General features: G+C 36.0%; 2 protein-coding genes across 3 annotated transcripts in view; one reads left to right on the top strand and one right to left on the bottom strand.

Annotated features, from left to right (window-relative positions):
- The window catches only part of Polr3F (RNA polymerase III subunit F), a 315,200-nt gene that overhangs the window by 265,571 nt on the left and 25,647 nt on the right, over nucleotides 1–23,982 (top strand). The window contains exon 12 of one of the 2 annotated variants that reach the window (XM_090375397.1): nucleotides 14,192–14,576. The exons of the other annotated variant lie outside the window; for it this stretch is intronic. Coding sequence (XP_090231523.1) covers nucleotide 14,192 — 1 coding nt within the window. The 3' untranslated portion in view covers nucleotides 14,193–14,576. Of the gene's footprint in view, nucleotides 1–14,191; nucleotides 14,577–23,982 lie in introns of those variants that run through there. 2 annotated transcript variants of the gene reach the window in all.
- The window catches only part of LOC150084658 (uncharacterized), a 350,037-nt gene continuing 346,283 nt past the window's right edge, over nucleotides 20,229–23,982 (bottom strand). The window contains exon 17 of the mRNA XM_090375393.1: nucleotides 20,229–20,355. Coding sequence (XP_090231519.1) covers nucleotides 20,310–20,355 — 46 coding nt within the window. The 3' untranslated portion in view covers nucleotides 20,229–20,309. The remainder of the gene's footprint in view (nucleotides 20,356–23,982) is intronic.

The raw sequence follows: 23,982 nt of genomic DNA, 5'->3' as shown, positions 1-23,982 counted from the left end.
TTGCAAAGAAAAGGTAACCAATGAAATAAATTTTTGTGTGACCAGACCTTTTGCAGTACTGGACCATCGATACTGCTACAGTTAAAAAAGATAGTCCCAGCGTTTTTTCTTTTCAATTTTAGGGTCACACTGAGTATTTTAAAGTGTATCCAAAAAAAGGTAATTGTTCTTGAGTGACGAAGATGGAAACAAAATCCATAGATTATCTGGAGGTCCAGTGGAAGAGAGCCATTTATGACCTGATGTAGCTGTTGAAACTGTATATATTTGATTCATGACTAAAAGCACGCATTGCTGAATAGATGATAATTTTCTGAAAGTGAACCGTTTTAACATAACAGAATCAGAAAGCCTGCAAAAATTCCTCCAGTTATCAATGGGACCCTAACCTGGTCTTTTCCACCCAGTGTGGAGAGGATGGTAATCCTACGAACTGTGCTATGCAGAGGGTGTAGGAGAGGAAGGACAATGATTAAGACTGCAAGATTGGTCAGAGAGGTGGACAAATGTAGATGTGTACTTTATACTATTCAGGTGCAAAATATGTTTTCGGAAGCCATATATGGTCTTATGTGATGACCAGAAATTTGAGTCAACCACGAAGAGGGAATGTTCATAAAGCTGTACAACGGGAGATGTAGATAGAGTACCTTTGAATTATAGAAGCTTTGGTTTTTCTGAGGAAATGTGCTTATTAGAGGTAGCACAAGAACTTAAATTGGTCATAATTTTGTTAGCAGATATTTGTAGTGAGGAATTTGAGTTCCCATAAACAGACGAGTAATATCATTGGCATCAACTGCTCCTTGAAGTATTAGAATAGAGCAAAGCAGCCACTCGTCCAGGACAAAATCTCAGATGAGTGGGCCAGAAACAGAACCTATAGGGCATCCTTGAGAAACAGAATGGCAGATTTTCTGTACCAGAAATAATTTGAATTGAGTGACAACGAAAGTAACTACAGGTAACATTGTAAGGTGTGATGAACAGTTAATAGCCCTAACGACAGTAAACTGCCCCACAAAAGTAAAATGCCTCAGAGAAATCAACAAATATAGCATTAGGTTATTGAAAATGCTTCCAGAAACATGGGAAAGGAGTTCGACCAAAGCTGCTTCAGTACTACGACTGGCACGGAACCCAAAACCGATTGAGTGATTTTAATGAGAGGTCTGTAAAAGGAGAGTCTAAGTAAACAGCAATATGTTCTAAAGTTTTACCTATATTTGAGAGTAAAGCAATTGGACAATAAGTCTTTGTGGTAGAGGGAGAACGTGGTTTAGGGACTGGTTTCAATAGTGATGTTTTCCAAAGGGTGAGAAAAACCTGTTCAGTTAAGCACTTGTTGAACAGAACTACTAGGACAAAAGGAAACAATTTGTGCATTCTTTTAATAAAAGTTCCTTCTAAGTTATGTTAACCAGGACAACTTTCATTCCTAATTTTGGAAATTGTAGTGTCAAGTTCTGGCTGTGTGAAAGTTGCTGGTGACCTAGGAAGCATAAGAATCATTATTAATCATTCAAAAAAAAAAAAAAAAAAGAAGGAAACATAATTCTGCTCCAGAAACCTGAAGCCAGCACAGAGGCTCGCTCGCTCACTCACTCGACTATCCTTAGCACACACCTGATAGGATAGACTGTTGGTGTGCAGGATGATCACAGTGAGATCATCTGTGGACAATAACGCATCAAGAGAGTTCAAGTCTAGGAGAGAGTTTCTCCATTATTATTTTGTATTGACTGATATTTTTTCAGGAGGATGAATTTTATTTCTGCTGAGCCGAAGAATTAAGCCCCAAGGATTAGAAATACTAGTGGAGAGGGCAAATGAGTGCCTGATAATCATAATCCTGTTACTGTGATTGATGGCCTCTATATACTCTCTCTTAAGAGGACAACATTTATCCTGCAGGTGCTCCATATCCTTGAATGACCAACTACGTCGGTGACACTGAAATATTTGCCTGGAATGAATACTCGGTGACGTAAGATATGAGATCCTCAGTCCACCAAGGTGTTGGGGATTTTTGGCATAAATTTAAGTCTAGCTGTGCGAGAACTGGCATCTAATATAGCATCAGCAACGTAAGTTGCATAATTTTCAGAAAATAATACAGAAACATTATTAAGTCTACAGTCAGAAAAAGAGGACTTCATGGCACTATCAGATCAATCTCAAAATGCTACAAACAGAAAGGTGAGATCGTGAAGAGGAGTTGTGACAGTACATGAAGATTTGATAACAAAACAAATGGCTCAATGATCACTAGAACAGGAACTTGGGTGTATAGACCAATCACATATGGCAGAAGCAATAGTAGGTGATGTTACCATAATGTCTATGTTACTCTCACCATTGGTTGGGCAGTAAGTGAATGGCATATTTGGTTGATTGCAAACAACTAACTGATATGAGGAGAAATTCAATTAGCCTACCTTTTGATTCAGAGAAGGAGCTAAATCAAAGATTAGACTTAGTGTTGACATCTGACATAAGGTATGCAGAACAAACCGTGGATATAAAATTATCAAGATAATGTAGATACACTGCGCAATAAAATTAATAGAACAAAATGTTTTTCGTGAATATTTTATTGTGAACAGTGTCATGATAGGCAAATATTTGATATAACAGACATCCTGGCATGCAAGTTCCAGGTATCAGATATAAATTGATACCACCCTACAGAACCTCACATTATGCAAATTATTCATGCCTATAAAAACGGGTTGTGACCACATCACTTCATTCCTGTTTTTTGGTTTGCTCAGTGGGACAGCCACCTCTCCAGTACTCAAGATCATCTTCATTTGGATGATTCTTTGAGAAGGCAGGCCACTGGACTTGAAGCCAGGCAGAGTTGGCCACTGCTTAATGTCTCACGCTATGTTGTCTTAGCACTATGGAAACAGTTTCAGGAGATAGGAACGATTACAAGAACAGCTGGCAAAGGTTGCTCAAGGGCTACATCAACCAGAACGCACCCTATCTGGCTCTAACACCAAGATGGAACTCTATGATGTCCTGTCTTTTGAGGTTGCTGCGGCCACATGAGAAAACATTTCTAACCAGACTGTATTAAGAAGGTTCAATTCAAGTGGACTCTACGCGAGGAAGCCAGTGTATCCCATTAACCTGAAACCACCACAGAGCTCGTCAAAACTGGTGCCATGAATGTGACTTGGAGCCCTGACAAATGGGTACAGTTCTGTTCTCTGATGAGTTGTTTTAGTCTGCAGATTCCAGATGTTATTTCATCAGATGAGAAATGTGTTACCATTCCCCTAGCATCAGAGAATGAGAGACTTATAGTGGAGGCGACATTCTCTTCTGGGGCAGAATAATGATCAACAGCCGTGCCTATCATGTTTTTGATAGGGGTACCATAACTGCACAGAGGTACTGAGAGCAGATCCTTGAACCCCATGTGCAACTTTTTATGGGTGCGGCCAGCGCAGATTTTTTCATGCATTAAAAACCACTGAAACTGAAGGTATACAACAACTGCTGTAGCCAGCATGATCACTGGACTTAAATACAATCAAACATGTGTGGGATTGCTTTGGGTGTTGTATTGCATGCTGAGAATCAACTTCTTTGTCACTTGGTGAGCTAAAGTCTCCGCTGGTGGAAGAATGGGATTTGTTAGTATTAGTATTAATAATGGCCACACAGTGCAAGGAAGCCTAAGGCTTATGCTGAACCAGCGAAAAAATAAATAAATAAAATAAAAAATAATAATAAAATAAAATTAAATAAATAATTAATAAATAATAATAAGAGAAAAGGAAATAGATAACCTACGCATTTTCCTCCTCCCATAGGTAACTATCCAGCTGACCTTTGAATTTCCCAAAACTGTCAGCCTCCTATGTAGGTAACTTATTCCAGTAATTTATAACTTACTGGCTAAAATAAAACTTCCTGCAATCCAGTCTAAACATCTCTCCCTGTAACTTGAATTTATGGCCCCTAGTTCTAGAATCATTTATAACTGTGAAAATATCATCCTCATTTATTTTACTATTGCCCAGTGCGTGAATACATGCACCAGACAATAGTAAATTTCCCATGCATTTACTAGTGCACGTATTCATGCACCATCCAGCCAAAGATGGAATGTGCTGGGCCATGGTTCATTTAATTATGGAATATCCATATTAGAATGACCCATGGTGGAAATGAAGGTACTGGGTTGCGCTGGCTTTTTGAGGAGACAGGGATGATTTGAGAAAGATAAAATCATGCGCAGCACGAAAATCTTCCAGAAGAGCGCCCCTCTGGCATCAATAGTGAGATTGTATCACAGGGTGGACTTTTGTGTTTGAGTCGGTGACAATGAGAACCATACAGCTGCCCAAAAATCAAAACCACAGTCTTGGCTGAACTGAAAGTAGCTGAACATTCAGTTAATGATGAGAGGAATGGAATACACCCAAATTCACCATCCAGGTTAAATGTAGCAAGGTGAAGTGAACAAAGAGAGTGAAATCTTGTGGACACGGTAGGTTCCTAATAATGATGGTCACAAACTTAAATTCTCTTGTTTGTGTGCAGACATCCTTAGACCTTGTCTTGGAGCAGTAGGGTTCCTGTAGAAGCAGGATAAATGCACCACTTACTTCTTCAAGTAAGTGGTGCATTTATTTACCTCTAAGGTGGCATTTTGGGCATTAATTTATACTATCTTGAATCTGCAGACATTGCTGCAGAGACTGTGACCCTTAATTGGTATTAAGTTTTGGATTCTCAACAGCTCTTTTGTAAAATGGGCAAGCATCATCTCTGACTGAATGGTCAATTGGCACAGTATTTCTTGGCAGGGCAATCAGTATTAAATGTGTCCACAAACAGGCTATTTTCTGGAGACACCTGAAAGATGTGCCTGTACCTGAGACGAGCCAATTGATTCTGGCTGGGTGTGTGGAATCCATCTTACCCGGGGGAGGGGGGGAACTCCAGCACCCAATTTAAGCTGCCTTTGTCTTTGTAGAGAACTGCACTCTGACCTGGCCTTTGGCCTCATCTGCATCCATGTATTCACTGAGATTATGGGTAAAATTTTTGACACTAGCTCTTCCTTGGTGATGGAGCTGTCCATCAAAGAGACTAGAAGGCCAGGACCTCTTTGTTCAGGAATTTCAGCTTTCAAGCTGATGTTTCCAAGGCTCTCATTTTTTGATTTGCTCAATGTCTGCATTAGAGGCTGCCTCGACAGTGATACCTGATATTGCAGCTTTGGTATGAGGGGATTCATAACCTGTTTCGATGTCCTCACTGCTCTGGAGGGTACTTTCTTCATTTGCAGTGAGGACAATGACATGTCATGACACAGGTGGTATTGGCCTCCGGCCTAATGTTGATAGCTATGTTCGGGTTGACTACACTGGAGAGGTCCATAGTGGCCGACAGGAAAGTGTTTTTGGCCTTCAGTTGTTCATTTTCAATGAGCAGGTTACATAACATTTTGTGGCTTGTCCCAGGTACAACTGACCAGGAAAAAATATGTCTTTGGATGAATTACCATTGGCATTTGCACGGCAGAATTCTACCCCTTGACACAGTAAGGGAATCAGGTTCAAATTGGAAAGGTCTTGATTTAGTAGGCCAAGCAAGTGTTCACAGTCTTCATCAACATCCAACCACTGCTTAACTGGCAAGGTTGGTGCCTTATTTTTTTACCAGTTTTTCCTTAGGTCTGAGATGCTTCTGTAGTAGGTAGGGCCCTCAACCTCATTAATCTCATCTATTATGGCAACCCCATCCCCTGTGGAACTGTCTTTGGAAGAATTTCATCTGCTTCCTCAATGGAGGGAGATATTCCTGTAGTTGATCACTCTGTACTTTAGACATTTATTTGTTGCAGAAGTGAGTTTCAAATCATAAATTTATATGTACTCATCTATTTATTTAACTATTTTTCTAATTCACCAAATTTTTGAATGTGTTGGATACATACTCAAGCAGTCTCTATATATAAAGTACTTTTAATGATGGTTTAATGACATATTAAGGCAATAATAATTATGTCCATAAATTGTCTGTGTGCTCTGTTTTGTTTGCCTGTTTTATGGGATGAAAAAACCAAGTCTCCAGGAGAAAACATACTTTCTGTCCTTACCTGAGGCTGACTAACTCAGCTTCAGAATGAAAAAAATCCCAGAAAGTTCCTCATATGATTGATGGGATTTGAACCAGTCTATTGCACTGCATGTGGGGGAGAACAGTTATTATAACCATTGTGCAAAGGGGTGTAATAACTTTGTAAGTTTTTTTTTGCATATGATGTAGCTATGTATACACCTCATTCTAAGGGAAATCTAGCAGTGGATGGCACTGCTGCTATTTTCATATTTTGAGTCATCAGTGTAAATTAGTCTATAATCAGCAAACTGAGAATAGTGATTATTGGAAGCCAAGAATAGGCAGGCCATTCTTCCTACCCAGATTCAGACATTTAAGAAGTTCCTACAGATGAGGTTAGCAGTTTTCCATAAACTTCTGATAACTGATTAGGAATTTAGCAATTTCATAACAAAGTAAGGAAGAGAAATTGTTGCAACTAAAAGTGAAAAAAAAAATGGTCACAGCTAAAGGTGAAAAAAAGCACCAGTGTTTGATAAAAATCATCCAATTTTATTAAAAGCTTCAAAAGAAGTAGGCATTCAAACCTTTAGCCACAATAATGAGAAAATCTTTACATTCAGGAGAATGTCCCCTACAGATGGAGATGTGCAAATATATTTTCTATTCACAAGGGTCGTTCAAAGGGTGAAGTTGATAAATACGGACCCATATATTTAATCTCTGTGCTAAAGAAAATAAATGGAGTTGACACCAAAAAAAGTAATGTAAGATCATTTTGATAGAGGTGGAGCCATAAGGCAATCACGGCATGAATATGTTAACAGTACAGCATGCTTAAACAATCATGTAAAGCATGCTTGAGGTTGTCACAAAGGAAGGATGTAAAGAATAATTTTGATATAACACTTAAGAATTCAGTAAACTCTATTATATCATTTCACATGATTGTTGTATAAATTGGAGCCATGTCTTATTAGGGGCAAGTTATTACAATGGATAAAGAGATGGTTATATGGAGACAAATGGTGGTTATATATGGCCACTGCTCTTTGTGGACTGATGTGATGAGTGGAGTTCCACAGGAGTGAGTCTTGGTGTTGGACCCCCTTACTGTGTTTAATATAAAAGGCAGTGGTTAATGACAGTAATCAGATATACTCTTTCAAAAGGATCTATAAGATCCTATAGCCAAAAGCCAGAACAACAGAACCCAACACTAAACAAAAAAAGTACACACACACTTCTGACATTTACAGATTTCTGTTTACTTCACACTAGGGTTACAATACTGGGATCCTGGTCATTTTATTTAGGATTTGAAATCCCGCTATCGATACAAAATGCTGGTTTTTCGGTACTAATTTAAAAAATAATTGTTTATGATTTATTCACATAAAGGTTATAAAATCGACAACAATAAATTATTAATTAATATTGCTGAATCTGCAAATGAGGGATTGTTATACAGAGTACAAATGCAACAGAAACTTGAAAACATCATGAAAGTAAGACACAAAATCTTACAAATAAATTTCTCTTAGTAAGTATAGTGTGTGTGTGAAAACAAAGCACTTAAGGAAATAAAAACATTATTATGGAAATATTTCCATTAGTGGGAGTAGGCCTGGTAGGGTATTTAAGGAATATGGTGAAGTGGTATGGCATGGAAGGGTTAAAATTAAAAGCTTCTGAACAATAGTTTAATCCCTTTATTACACTGCTACTTGAGGATGCAACGCTTAGTGCATTTTGGGAAAGGGTGTCGGTATGGAACAGTTCAAAGGTATTGTGAACGGGTGATCTAGAGGTAAAAGATGAAAGGGTTTCATTGTGCGAGAAAAATATTCTGTTTTTCCCACCAAAGGAAGAAGAGTAAGTTTAAAGAATAATGGTGTGATTGGGTCAGGTTTAAATTAGATGGGGGGGATACTTAAATGTATGCAAACCCCTCTGGGGTTTACACGTAACCTTCCATATAAAAAAGTAGTACAAGGGGCGATTGTAACTTGCAATCAACTGGAGAAATAAATAAATAAATGAGAAGGAAATAAATAAGGTGCTCATGCCAAAAGTAGGGTTTGGAGTTGTTCAGAGAGGGGTTTCGAGTTTGTTGTTCGGAGTAGTTGCAGACTTGCAGTGGTAGTTCTGTGTTCAGTTCTGGGAGTGCCCAGCTATATAGTGAAGAGTTCTGCCAGGTATGTTAATCTGGAAGCTGAGTAACAAGCCAGTCAGATAGTGCCCTGGCTTCTACTGTGGTAATTTCCTTCAGTATTAACAGAGAACTGTTCCTGAAATAAGACAGTACTGAAAGAGCTATACAACAGCGATGCAGAATTCAACTAAGAATAAAGAGAGACATCACCGCACTCCGTGGAAGGAATCTACACAAAGGAATCCCACTGTGAAAGAGAAGGAAGGTAAGTCTTCTGAACTGTGTTGTATTGGAAATGGTACTTCGATAAAGTGGGAGATTATTTTAGAGTAAGGTTGAAGTTGTAAAGAAAATTGGTATTGTGAGAGAGAGAGAGAGATTAAGAGAAATATGAGGAAGTGATTAAGATTGAATTAGTTTAGTGTTTGCAGCTGTAGAGAGAATTGATATTGTTAATTGAGAGAAATTTTATGGAAATGATAGCATGCATTAATAGATAAAATGAGAAAAATGAATAGATTCCATGTAAATGAATACCAAGTATGTATATACTTGTAAGTAGTTTTGTATGATAAGTGACTTGACTTTTGTGTTTTATATTTGTGTCATTGCTTGTGAGAAACTGACAGCTCACATATAATATATATACTTGTGTGTGTGTGTGTTATGTGGGATTATGCTTCACCTCCTGGAAATTCTCATTTGTTAACACAGTCAGGTAGCTTGAGGGCCTTAGTGCTTCAGGGAGCTGCTGTACGAAAATCATAACAATGGCCACTGACGGCAATACTAAGGTACAGAGGAAATAAAATTAATAAATAACACCTACATTGTAGATTTCGTTTCCTCACCAAGCTTAAATGTCAGTCCCTTTCTTTTAATATGGATATAGTGCAATAAAAAGTCAAAAAGGAAATATTTTTTTGATAAAAAGGAAATAAGATTTTTTGAAGATGAGGGAATAAGGGGAGGAGGAGGATAAACTGCAACTCGTCTACGACTATCTCAGTGCAACAGCATCACCCAGCATAGAATCTGAAAGGACATTTTCAGCTGCTAATCAAATATGTACCAAATTAGATCCAGTTTAAATGATAATACTATTGATTGCTTATGTTTCTTAAGAGCTCACTTTATTTGGACAGGTAGTGTGGATGCTTAGACAACCAAATTTGTAGTTTCAATATGAATATTTTTTTTTGTTTTTAGAATAACTGTATGTTTAATAATTTTTTGTTAAAATATTTATCATTGTAATAAAAGTTTTGATTTAAAATATGAATTCAAGTAATTACTTGTCTTTTCCTTACTTTATTTCACCTAATTGTCATCAAAATTTATTGTGGAAAATGTTTTTTTGGAATACCGGTATTGTGAGCCCTACTTCACATAAGTAATGATGGTGCAGTTGTGGGAGACCACCGGTGGTGCCCCAACCCAAACACTATGCCATTATAGTAGTAGTAATTAGTTTAGAAATGGAGGAATTACCTCTATGATGTCATGTAGAACACTTCAGTGCTGATACTCTCCGTTACACTAGGGTCACAATAACTATACAAATAGATTACATGTATTCCACACTCTCGTAGACCAAATGAATGATCCAATGCACCATGGAATTGGAGGTAAGTGGACCCCCAGCCCAAACTAAATTGAATCACCATCCCTTATCTTTGAGTGAGAGAATACAATATGTCCGTATTTTAAAAACAATTCAAATGCTTTGGAACCAAATAATGAATCCATATATTTAATACTTTAAAACATACATAAAAAACATTGACTCCTCAGAAGCATTAAGAAACTAAAGAATTTTGTTACTTCCCTGAAGCAGAGACAGGCTTTTCGACCAGGGTCATGATCACAGGAAAATATTCATGACCCTGGTAGACAAAATCATTGATTTTCTCTACAAGGCTGCAAATTCCTTGTAATCTATTCGTATAGTTATTCAACAATGGAGAGTATCAGCACTGAAGTGTTCTACAAGACATCATAGACGTAATTCCTCCATTTCTGAACTAATTTATTTATAATATAGAATATATTGAGCCTTTGCCGCTCTGTTATCTATCAGTAGTAATAATAGAGGCATGTGATGCAAGAAAGCAAGCGCATGAGCTCATCAGCCAAAAAAAAAAAAAAAAACAATTTCACACATTCCCTCTAAACATTTGTTGCAGCAATTAATCGCCCGCTGCCTAAAAGCAAATTTCTGCACATATATTCTATAACTGTCTTTCTTCAATTGGAATTTATATTCCCTCGTGTTCGTAATCTGAGCAAGTGGAAGAACCTTATCAGAATTCAGTTGTTGAAGTTGTGCTCAACCCATTCAAGGCCTTATACACCTCAATCAGATCACCTTGCAGATGCCTAGTCTCCAACTGCTGTAATTTGCAGAATTTAAGCCTTTCTTGGTAAGCGGACCCCTTCGTTCCCCTCACTAATCTTGTTGCTCTTCTCTGTACATGCTCAAGCAACTCTACATCCTTCCTAAAATGAGGCATCCAGACCTGTATGCAGTATTCAAGGCGTGGTCCGAACATTGTCTTATACAAAGGGATAATCACCTCCTTTTCCCTGCTAGCAAAATTCCTGTGTATCATTATCAATACCCCATGACCTGCTCTGGCAGCCTGTCTGCATTGCTCAGAAAGCTTTATATCTGACTGCACAATCACTCCTAGGTCTTTTTCATTTTCTACCACCCTAAGTGTAGTACCACACAATTGGTACATGCCTCTGGGGTTACTTCTACCCATATGCAGTACTTTGCATTTGTCAATGTTAAACTTCAGTTGGCACTTCTCAGCCCAACTTTTCTAGATTCCTTGTTGCAGTAGCACACTGCCATTACTGTCATTAACAACCCTACCTGGCACCTCTGTAGCCAGGTGGGTGGGAGCAGCAGTGCGTAGCACACACTTCTTGATTAGACCGGGGTTCGAGCCCATGACCACCAAATACAAAAAATCATGTGGAAAGGTCAGGGGATGACCACTACATATCCCCGGAGCAATATGGCCTTAGTTGCTAATGCTCCTAAAAACCAAATAACAATAACAACCCTACCAACCTTTGTATCATCTGCATACTTCAACACTAAGCCTGATATACCTTCATCAATATCATTGATAAATATACAAAACAGCAGTGGGCACAACACTGAACCATGTGGGACTCCATTAATAACATTAGTCCACGAAGAGCAGCATCCACTGATTACCACTCTTTGACTTCTCCCACTCAACCACCCTTTTATCCATTGTAGCAACTTACCCTTAATACCACACTGCTCCAATTGGTTCAGTGATCTTCCATGTGCAACAGTGTCAAAAGCTTTCCTGAAATCCAAGTATATGATATCAAAATTATTTTATGCATCTAGTTCTTTTGTAACCACATCACAGTATCCAAAGAAATTTGTCAGACAAGACTTTCCATTAACAAACCCATGCTGTGTCTGAATTATTGCTGCAATCTTGTGTAGATGACCCAGCAATGCATGTTTAACCAGTGACTCCATTATTTTACCCAGGACAGAAGTTAAACTAACTGGTCTGTAATTAATCGTGTCACTCTTAGATCCCCCTTTGTGAATTGGGGATACATTTGCACACCTCAAGTCCATGGATGCTCTCATAATTATGGCTAAGGGTTTGTTTAGTTCTTCTACTGCCTCCTTTAATATAATTGGATAAATCCTATCCACCCCAGGTGCCTTTCTTATGTTTAACTTCAACAATTTCTCCTCCACTTTGCTCTCAGTTATTACAAAATCATTAAGCGCTCTGTTACAGTTTGATAAAATTCTGGCATTTTCCTCCCTTAATAACTCGTGCGAATGTAGATGCAAAATACTCATTCAGATTATCAGCTATCTGAGCAGGATCATCAACTGTTGACTCATCGATATCAAGTGGACCAATGTAATTCATCCCCTTCCTTTTAGAGTTTATATAAGTAAAGAAATCCTTGCTGTTTTTATTAGCATCCTTTGCAAAATTTCCTTAGTGACTTGATTATAGACTAGCTTATATCTGCCATAGGCTCCTGTTTCACTTGATAATTTATATGCATCCTATGCATTTTTCTTCTCTGCCATGTGTCATTAGTTCAAGGTTCAGGCATAAATGGATTTCAGATGAACTGATGAGACTAGTAGCAGATAAGAAAAATGGATGGGATGATTATAAATTATATAATCATATAATTTATAATATACTGTCCACTGGAGCAGTTTCTCTGTGATTTTATGAATAATTAATGGAAAGAGAAACTTAAGAGTAAGTACAAACTAATATGCAAAGAAAGAAAAGTAACAAAGAATTTTTTGTGTATAATTGGCCTATTAGATATGAATGCCATAACTATTAATGATGCTGTTTGGTCACACTGCTGACAAACTGAATAAATCTTTTGCATCTACATTTACATGTGAAGAAGTTTAGAGATGGGAATACCAGCAGTATAAAGTTATAACTGGAAATTAAAGTATTGGATAAATCCCAACTGGGGCTGGTGGGATTTATCCAATTAAATTAAGAGAAGCAGCAAGGAAAGTAAGTAAACCTTTGGTCATAATTAAGAGGGCATCTTTAGATTCAGGGTATTGGAGATAGATTGATACGTGAAAATATCTCTCCTATTCATAAAAGTGAATCAAAGGGTTAAGTGAGTGATTACAGACCCATAAGTTTGACATCTGTTCCTGGGACAATAATGGAGTCAGTAGTTAAATGTTACACAGAAATATTATACATAATTATACAGAAATCACAGCATGGATTTGTTAAGGGGAGATCTCATCTCTGACTAATCTCATTAGCCATTATGATGCAGTAACAAATGAATTACACAGAGAATAATATTGACATCATATACTTCAGTAAAGCTTTTGACACTCTTCTGCAACCTCGAGCAGTATGGCATTGAGACAAGTTAGTGCTATGGATAATGGGAGAGTTGAGTTAAAGAAGACAGAGGGTGATTATAAATTGGCACTGCTCCTCTTGAATTGATGTTACTAGTGGCATTCCTAGGGTTCAGTCCTAGGCCCCTTACTGTTTTCAATATTACTAATGATATTGGTGAAGACACATCAAGCTTATTGTCTAAGATTGCAGATGATACAATGGTTGGCAATGTGTTTAATGACAGGAATCAAAGCATATTAGTGCAACAAGACCTAGAAATATTGGACAGATGGGATGAAAAGTGACAATTGAATTTTAACATTGATAAATGCAAGTTACTTCATATGGGCAGCAGTAATCCCAGAACACACCACATACATTGGTGGCACCATATTAAAGGAGACACAAAGGGATAATTGTAAATTCCAACGTAGTTTTCTGAGCAGTGCAGACAGACTGCAAGCACAGATCATGGAATTCTGACAATGATATAGAACAGGGGTGGGCAACCCGCAGCCTTCTAAGATCTTATGTGTGGCCTTTGTCGCACAAAGATGAAACAAAATCATTAAATAATCCTACTACTTTTAAATTAATATTTTTTAAAATTAAATATTCAAAATGTTTTAATAATAAAAAGCTTTATATTTTTTTTCACAATATAAAAACATTATTCAGATAATTAAAAAAGGAAAATACAAATTTTTTGATCTAAAAAGTAAAATATATCATGTTTAACTTTTTCTATTTATTTAAAAATCATTTTTATGTACCACAAATGATAAAAAAAACAAAAGTTATTTAATAAAAGAAAAATTCTAATCCTCTGTTAAGTTTGCTAAAATAAAAAAAATATTTTAACAGAATTAATAATTTGACGAAAAAAAATTATTTTAAAATTTAAATTGTGACCGTGATTTTTTATCTGTTGCTTTTATGTGCATATTTGTAACTGAATATTTTGATTATTCTGAAATTATATTCTGTAATTTCTTATGTTTGATTTTCACAATTGCTTAATTTTTAGATTGTCCATCATGTCCAAAAAAGTTAAAAGGAAGGTGAATGAAGAAAACAGAACATTTAAAGAAGATTGGGAGATGCAGTATTTTCTTATTTCTGTGAAAGATAAAATGGTTTGTTTGATATGTAATACAGCACTAACAACATTAAAAAAAATGCAATGCAAATCAACATTATCTATCTCACAAGGACCATAAATATGTAAAATTGAAGGAGAAGCTCTTAAATCTGCACTTCAAAAAATGAAGAAAGAAAAACAGCACCAGGAAAAGGCTTTTGGTGCTTTCATTAAGCAAGGAACTTCTGCAACCGATGTTACATACAAAATAGCGCATGTACTTGGGAAAAAAAGGCAAACCATTTAGTGACATCGAAATAATAAAAGAATGTATTGTTGGAGCAGTAGGATGTTTAGATCTGGAAAAATTTGACAAATACAAACAATTACCTCTCTCAAGAAAAACTATAACTAATAGACAACATGAATTAGCTCAGAATGTAGGAGAACAACTTCAGGTAATAATTCACTCTAAAGATGTATATTTTTCAATAGTGTTAGATTAAACCACTGATTAATTTTGTTCCACTGTATATTACACCAACAAAACCTTTGTGCTAAATCCTCCACATTGAGGAATACTTCGGACAAAATTACTGCAATTGTTAACTTTATTCGAGTAAATGCTTTAAGACATCGCCAATTTCGAAGCATGCTTATATTGGATGATGAGACATATAATGTCGACTTGCCATATTATTGTAAAGTGCGCTGGTTATCAAAAGGACAAATTTTAGTAAAAGTTTTGGCTTTGAGAGAACAAATTAAAAAAATTTATGAGGAACAACAAGAATGTGATTTATTAGATGAAGAATTTTGTAGAAATGCTGCGTTTTTGTGTGATATTATGGAAAAGAAAAATGAATTAAATGTTTATTTGCAGGGAAAAACAAGACATATACAAAGGGTACTAGGAACGTTTTGCAATATGACGCAACAATGAATCACAGGAAGCTGCTTGTTGCTGCATGTTGAGACATGTTCATACGTGCATAGTAGCCGCCGCGCCAAGTCGATGGGCTTAGTTATTCATTAGTAGTGAGAGTGTAAAGTGCTTGCGATGGCATCGTGGTCACGAAATGAGATAAGGACAGTTTTGTGGTATAATTTCGTGCGTGGTTTAACCATAGACCAGTGCTTAGAAGAAATGACTCTTGCACTAGATGATGATTGTCCACATCGTACAACGATATTCAGGTGGTATAGAGAATTCCAAAGGGGAAATTTCACTCTGGAGGATTCTGAGAGGCCGGGAAGGCCACGAACATCAGTTATGGAGGAAAACGTTACTGCTGTGAGGAAAATGCTTGACGAAAACAGGCGAGTGACCTACCAACAGATAGAGGATACTGAACAACATCGTGACAGGTGACGAGACTTGGCTGTACTATTACGATCTGCCGACCAAGGCACAAAACAAAGTTTGGGTCTTTGATGATGATCTGTAAAGAAGAAAATGATAGCTGTATTTTTCAAATCGAGTGGAATTGTGGAACGTGTCGTTTTGGACATGCAGAAGACAGTCACAGCTAAGTGGTATACTGAACAATGCCTGCCTAAAGTCATTGGATCTATGAAGAACCTGCGGCCAAAGTCAAGAATGGACACCTGGTACCTCCATCAAGATAATGCTCCAGCTCACCGCGGCAAAGCCTGCACCGAATATTTGACCACGACAGGACTGAAACTTCTCGAGCACCCTCCCTACAGTCCAGACCTTGCTCCCTGCGACTTTGCACTGTTCCCGCATGTGAAAATGAAGCTAAAAGGGAGGCGGTTTTCCAGTGATGAGGACCTTCTACGGGCTTGGGACGAGTGTGCTTTACTCCCTAGTGAAACTTGGCAGAACTGGTTTAAAGATTGGTTTCGGAGGATGGAGAGGTGTATTGAATGTAGAGGAAATTACTTTGAAAAAATTAAATAAACAAAGCTGTATTGCAAAACTTTCCTAGTACCCTTTGTATATATGACATTTGGCAAAAAATTCAGGTATTTCGAAAAAAATTAATTTTTTACAAAACTCTTTTCTCTAAATCAGAAATATCTGGGGAACATTTCCCTCATTTAAAAAATATGTTAAAGGAGCAGAAATATGTATGTGACACTTTCAAAGACTACATAACCGTATTGGACATGCTAATTGAAGAATACAATGATAGATTTTCTGATTTCGAAAAACATACTTTAGAAATGAAATTGGCGTATGAGCCACATTTAGTTGATATCCCGATGGCACCCACGGAACTACAGATGGAATTAATTGAACTAGGAGAAGATAATATGATAAAGACTTTTTTTGATATAAAAAAAAATCCTATTGAAATATGGAAAAATGCAGTTGAATACCCACGTTTACGTCAACATGCTCGTCGACTGCTGTCTTGCTTTCCAACTACGTATTGTTGCAAATCAACTTTTCATATCTTACACAAATTAAGTCATTTAAGGACTCAGATATCTGATATTTATTTAGAAGACCAACTCAAGTGCGTACAACTAAGATGGAGCCTAATATCCAGTTGTTATCTAATAAAAAACAAACCCAAAAATCTCATTAGTTAATTATCAAAAAAGATGTTTCGCATGAAACCAATGCATTCTGATGAGTTTAGCTCATTAAAAATGTGCAATCGAAGTGGTTTCAGCCGAGACATCTGGTTTGGTAAACAACTCAACCACCAAAGCATTAAATCTTCAACTCATTAGTTAACTCATATTAAATAATTTTTTACAATAGTAGTTTTTTCTAATTATTCTTGTATAGTACACAGAGAGAATGTTAAATAATTGCTATAAATTTTCATTTGAATAACAATTTAGAAAATAATTTATTATCTTTATAATTATATTTTTTTAAATTTTGTGTTCATATAAAATGTAGGTAACCTACATTTTAAATGTATTATGATGAGAACATTGTAAATATGTTTTGTTGAAATTTATTTGCCTTTTCTATAGTTATATGTAATAAAATTTAACACTGATAATTAAGTATGTTTTACCCCAGAAGTAGTGGTTCGAAGGATCGGTGCGGCCTTTCCACTATTTCCGAAAATGAATATAGCCTTTTATTCAAAAAAGGTTGCCCACCCCGATACAGAGGAATTTTTAAAACAGAGGGTGATGATCCTGTTGCATGAAGCAATGGTTAAGCTGCACATTGAGACCTGCATACAGGTCTGGAAGCCTCATTTAAAAAAAGAATGTGGATCTGTTGGAATGTGTGCAGAGATTAGACAAGGGCACAAAATGGTATGCTTACCAAATTGCAATGCTTGGAAAATAGGCACCTGTGAGATGATCTGACTGATGTATTTAAGGCATTAAGTTGATTGAATAAACTAAATGCTGATGGTCCTTTTCTCAATTGTAATTTTTTCTTTCTTTCTCAATTTTTGATGTGTAAACATCTTTGGCGGCACCTACTAAATTTTGGACGGTAGTAATATCAATTTGTCATGATTTTGTGATGCAGAAATGATGCCATTTCCATTTAATAACAAAGAAAAATGGAATCAGGAGAGGATATCGCGCAAAGGATCATGGGAGATGATCTTGGATGTGCTCAGTACTGGCATAAACCAGCTGGTTGTGGAAAAACATTTATGATTCAGGGCATACCAATTAAGTGGCTTTGGGCTAACCATTGTCACCTGTTGCAGAAACCTTTTGGTAACCAGAGAAATGGATATCTTGCAAAATTTAAAGTAAAAGAAAAAAAAAAAAAAGCATTTAAAGCAAAGGATCATGGGAGGTGATCTTGGATGAGCTTGCATAAACCGGCTGGTTGCGGAAAAACGTTTATGATTTGGCGCATACCACTTAGGTAGCTTTGGGCTAACCATTGCCACCCATGGCAGAAACCTTTTGGTAACAAGGGAAATGGATGTCTTGAGGGCAGTGATCTTGCCATAAACCAGCTCTGAGCACATCCAAGATCATTACATTACATGTGCTTCAGCCTTACTAACTTGAAGTGCATGTAATGTAGGCATTACAGTACCCGTCTGAATTACTGAAGCAGTTGTATATTTCCATCAAGAGGTGAATCATAAACGTTTTTCTGCAACCAGCTGAGCCAGAAGAATATTTGAATCGATTCGTGATTGGGAGATAACAGACTCCAAATTACATGTATGAGTAGAATCTTTTCCTTGTCATTGGCCATTCTCATTAAGTTGCAGAAGTCCTTGTTGGTCATCAAGTTTTCGCATTTCTTTGCAATTGTGCCAAGTCGGTTGAGCATGGCGAGCTTTAGATCCTCATTCATCGTGCTGTTTGGATGATTGTAAAAGTTTTGAAAGGAGTCTTCTCGCAGTGGCATTACAAGGCTATGCAGGTCATTACAGCATGCTTCTTCAGGGTCAACGTCGTTATTGTCTTGACACATTGTCACATATTTCATTCGTTTTGAAATGTCCAAGTCCGATTCATACAATTTACAGTTTATTATGAGCTCTTCATTGTCGTCGTAGATCTTGACATATTTCATCCCTGACAGTATCTTCTGTTTCTTCATTGCGAAATGGAATGTGCAGTATTACTATCTCATGCTTGTACTCATTGAGATCCTGAGCCGTCATAGTTTCAATAGCGTATTATGCATGGATACTGTCGGCTCTTGCAGATCTCGTAGCGCTGCATGTGCAATTTGTGACAAAGCACGATGGAGTAACATGATTGTATGATTGTAACAATACAAATACTTGTATTGTTGCAATCATACTATTCAACAAATGGCTACAATCAAATGGGTAATTAGGCTATTGGCGTAACCTCTTCCAAACGTTGATTCGGTAGAGTAAGCAACGGGCGTGTGTATCCTATTTATCACTAACAGTGATCCGGTACAATAAGTAGCAGGCATGAGCAAAAATTTAATAGGTGTCGTCAAAGATGTTTACACATAAAACATCTTTCATGCGTACAGGGTACACATGCGATTTTTTTAAAATCATATATGGGGACATAAATTTAAATTGAAAAAGGATGGTTGTAGAACAGATATATGAAAACAGCTTTCAGCCAGAGAATGATTCATTATTGGAATAAAATTCCAGCTGGTGTAGTTTGAATAAATATAAGGAAGAATTAGGCAAATTATTAGAGGGTATAGAAATATGTCTCCATCCCCTCTGATGATGAGGTGAGGTAGTTTTTTTTTTGGGCGCTATATATCTTGCTTTTCTGCATCATTTTCCATTACTAATGCTAATACAGTACATAAGAAACCAATTCCCATTGAAGCAAAATTCAGTGGTCAATGTCCTGACCTTGGGGGCGCTGTGTATCTGTAACCCCCATGTTACTGTAAATATCCACATGAATTGTGATGTGATGAATGATGATAAAAGTGAAGAATGTATATTCAGATTAAGATAAAAAGACCAATTTACATAAATAATTTATGCAGAAATTCTGAATTGAGAAAAATGTGATTATGTTTGAAATATTGCATGGAATATAATAACTACCCTCCCTGTCAGAATGCTAGTTGCTGTGATCTGACTTGTTCTTACTTATGAAAGATCCCTGTTTGGAACGTTGCTATTATTAATACTATCATCATTACTTGTCTATATTGTAACTGCTATCACAAGTACAATATAATAAACGTATACACACATATACACAACAACGTACTTGTAAATAAAAATTATATTATAAATTAATGGGTTGTGACTTTATGATCAGTATATACAAGCTAATATTAAATTCATGAATTATGATTCAGTAACACAGCCTCCTGTTATATTTATTTAATAGTATTACAAGGTAACAATTGTAGTAACAGAAATTGACAGTGGAGCTAAGAACATAAAGGATATTTACACAATTCAAGAACTTTATTAATAAACATGATATTGAATTAGTGTATTTATTTATTTATGAGCAGTCTAGAGAAAGACATCTTCACAGTAACAGTTAAATTTACATATTCTTTTTTGAAATCTAAAAAAAAATCTCACTCTGAAATCTTCATGTCACACAAGTTTGAAATAAAAATACATCACAAAGTGTACATATACACTGCTTTCAGAATGGCCATCCTTTAAATACATGATTAGAATGCAGCTATTTGACTATTGGCATCAAGCTGAGTAAGGAAGCTGAAATTATGAATGAAAATTATAATAATCATTAAAACTGTTTATTAATAAAATGAGAGAATTAACATGTTACAGTGAAACTGTAAAGTGTTAACTGGTCATCCATTCTGGAAGTTAATAAGAAAAGATTAAGTTACATGACAAATTTTCATTGATGACTGACCCAAGAAGATATCTGCACACATACTTGCTATTTTTTTTTTAAATATAAATAAATCACCAAAACAAAATTAAATCAATTCACCTGTGTAAAGCTTAGAATCTATTTATTACTAATATGTAATATTAATAATAAATGCAGAGATATTCCCTTTGGCTACATATGTTCCTATTCCAAATGGTCAGCAAACATTGAACAAGTAGCACATTTTATAAAACTGTGATGCATAGGAAAACTGCCCTCTTCAGTTCTCTGGACCACAGTATTCTTGCTATTTAGAGCCCTTTGTATTGCTACAATAATCTGGCGCATGATTTCTGTTTAATTAAATTTGGGAACACAATAAATTAAGAGATACCTGTGCAATAAGAAGACTACACTATTCACAAGTTATACAGAAATTGTGACAAAGTTATGTATATGTTACACTAACAAGTTACATTGTTATGGACTATGTCTGTGATATTTTGTGAGGCAGCTCCAGGAATGTTTGTCCAACTCTGCCATTTAGCATGTAAAAAGAACAGAGATGAGTGTTTTATGGTGTTCACATGACTAGTATATGTTTTTGTAATGAAATATCTGGTTGCTATTTCTGGCCATTTTGTTACCAGGAAAGCTGCTTTGCAATGTTTGTCCATGTCAATAAGGAGGCAAAAACAAGTACTGGGAAGTACTAAGAAGGGTCATGTAAATCACACCCTCTGGAGATAGCACTAAACCTATGGGTGCCAGCAAGAATATTTTGCTCTCAGTGGCCAAAACCGAGAGCAACAGCAAAAATCCCATCCCAGCAAGCTGCAGGGCCAGCATAAAAAAAGTGGGCGGAGAGGATTAGGGAAAAAAGGAAAAGGATACAATATCCTGCAGCTCCACAGCACTTTTGGCTCGATCCAGTTTAAAAATAAACCAACTGATATGGTCAAAATCAACACAAGTCAATTCTGAATCATTGACAAAATTAGGTACACAAGACAAATTCAGAAAATCAAATCCAGGTAAGTTAGTTATGTAATTATCACGTAAATCTTGGCCAAGTCTAGTTAAGTCATAATCAAGGTCCAATTATTGCAGTTTTGTGATGCATCTCAAATTTTTAGAAATCACATGTACCATTTGTTAACAGGAATGATAATCTCTCCAAGACTGGTTGTTTGTTTAGAAGGTTTCAAGTCAGAGAAGTCACGGAGCAGAATTATTTGAAGTATTTGTTGATGCCAGTAAATTATGTCATTAGGGGAAGAAATCAGTTGCAAAGTCCTGAAAAATCTGACATACTTCACAATTTTCCAGAGGATCAGAAAGAAAGACTTGTTCCTAGGTCAGTGTAAATTTCACAATTATATAAAACATGTTTCCAGTCTTCTTTATGACAATTTTTTTTTTAAATGAAAACAAACCCCTATCACATGAGGTGGTGAAACCTAGAGTACTTATTGCTGTATATGACTGAAGGTTGAGAAGATGAAAGAAGATATTTGTTGACATCAGGCTTGAATCTCTGTAGATTGTAAATTTCAGGAAATATATACAAAGGGAGGCTTCTCCATTCACATGTACAGTAAGCACCAGTTACAGTGATTACTGGTTATTAGAATCAGCTGCTTTATAGAACCAAATTTCAAAGAACCGATTCAAATCAATAATATGGCTACACTTTCATCGTTTATTAGAATCACATGTTTGGCTATAAGAATCAACTTTGAACGCCTCTGTGATATTTTTCTAAAGCACATTTCTGGAGGTCAAATTTCTAGGTTAGGTCACAACCATAAAAGAATAAAAACAATTTGCAGTTTTTGGTTTATTGGGCTTTTTTGTTTGTACAATCTGTTATAGTAAACTCGATCTTATTGCATTTGCGATAATACCAATAGTGCTGGAATTTTGTGTGTTTATGTTATTATGGTGAAATGTGTTTCTCCTTCACTTTTTACTCCGTATCTTACTTGTGTGTCGTGTTAGTTCAAATTTGTGCATGTCATGTGCTGTTATTGATTACGCTTATCTATTTTACTACCCAAAAATAGTCATTGAACAGAAAGAGAATTAATTTGATGTAAAAGATGTTACAAATTATAGACACATACGACAAATTAAACTTAAGCAATATGTCTTAAAGGGAAGCAGCAGTAAAATTAGGATCTCAGTCATCTCTATCAAAATTATTAAAATCATGTCACACATTAAACACTAATTTGATTAGTGAAACCAGAAAAAGGAAGTGTGAAGGGAAATGCCAAATGATGATGCTCTGTTCGTTTGGTTCAGACAGGCCAGCTCATTCAATGCACCAATAAATCGTAGCATTCTTTTCAAAAAGCTAATCATTTTGCTGAAAACTACCAAATTGTTCATCTATGTCAACTGGATGCACTTCCTTAGATTTTATGTTTTTCTAAATTAACAACATATTCAAAAACATTGAATTTGTTTTTCTACCTTCGAATATCACATCACTGATTCAACCTCTTGACCAGGGAATAATAAAAGCCATTAGGACCTTTTATTGATTGGATATGAGACGAAGAATCATCCAGTCTGTAGATGATGGTTTGAGAACATCATCTGATATCGTAAAGCAGATAACTGTTCTGGTGGTTGTACTTCACATGACAATGTGTGCCTGGAATGAAGTTTCTGAAACCTGCATTAGCAATTATTTAAAAAAAAAAATATGTAGATTAATTATTCATGATGGTCAACTAAGTCATGATACTGATCACGTCGAAAAGACCAAAGACATGGGTGAACAGGAGTTTAATAAGTGGGTGGACATGGATGGTGATCTACAAGTTAGTATAGCTTTAACAGATGAAGAAATTGTTTAGTCTGTTACTGATAATTTTGCCAAGGAAGCGGAAAATGAACCTGAACAAATTCTAGTTACAAAACGGCAAACTCATGAAGCTATAGACATCCTGAGGAGAGCGCTGGAAGGTACTGCTGCAGGTGATCATGAATATAGACTGTTATACAATATCGAAAAATATATAAATAGACTTAACAGTGATAATTTAAAACAATCTAAAATAAGTAACCATTTTAAATTATAATCATATTACAAAGTATTATGTTTAATTGATATGTATATTAATTAAGCTATGTAAGTAAGTATAAATTTATTGTTATTTTGCTAACCTGTGGGATAATATTCTTTCAATTTTCACATATAATTTAATTGGTAATAAACTTGTGGTAATAAAGTATAAATTTGTATTTTAAATCTTTATTTTTATAGCCTGTGGATAATATTCATCGATTTTCGCTTATTAGAATCAAAATTCAATTTGCAAACACGATCACTATAACAGGAGCTTACTGTATTTAGTAACAGTAAAATAGAAGCTGAAGTAATAAAGGAAGAAGAGGGAAAATGGGTTCTGTAAGTTTTACGTTGGACAGTAAAAGAATGCTGATTGGCTGTGGTATGTGTTTGGAGTGGTTTGGAAGAGACAGCAGGAATT

This window comes from Mastigoproctus giganteus, chromosome 6 (assembly GCF_048544385.1).
Source record: "Mastigoproctus giganteus isolate SK-2022 chromosome 6, ASM4854438v1, whole genome shotgun sequence".
NCBI classification, from domain to species: domain Eukaryota; kingdom Metazoa; phylum Arthropoda; class Arachnida; order Uropygi; family Thelyphonidae; genus Mastigoproctus; species Mastigoproctus giganteus.
Note: the sequence above shows the minus strand (reverse complement) of the source record. Positions and strands in the feature narration are given on the sequence as shown.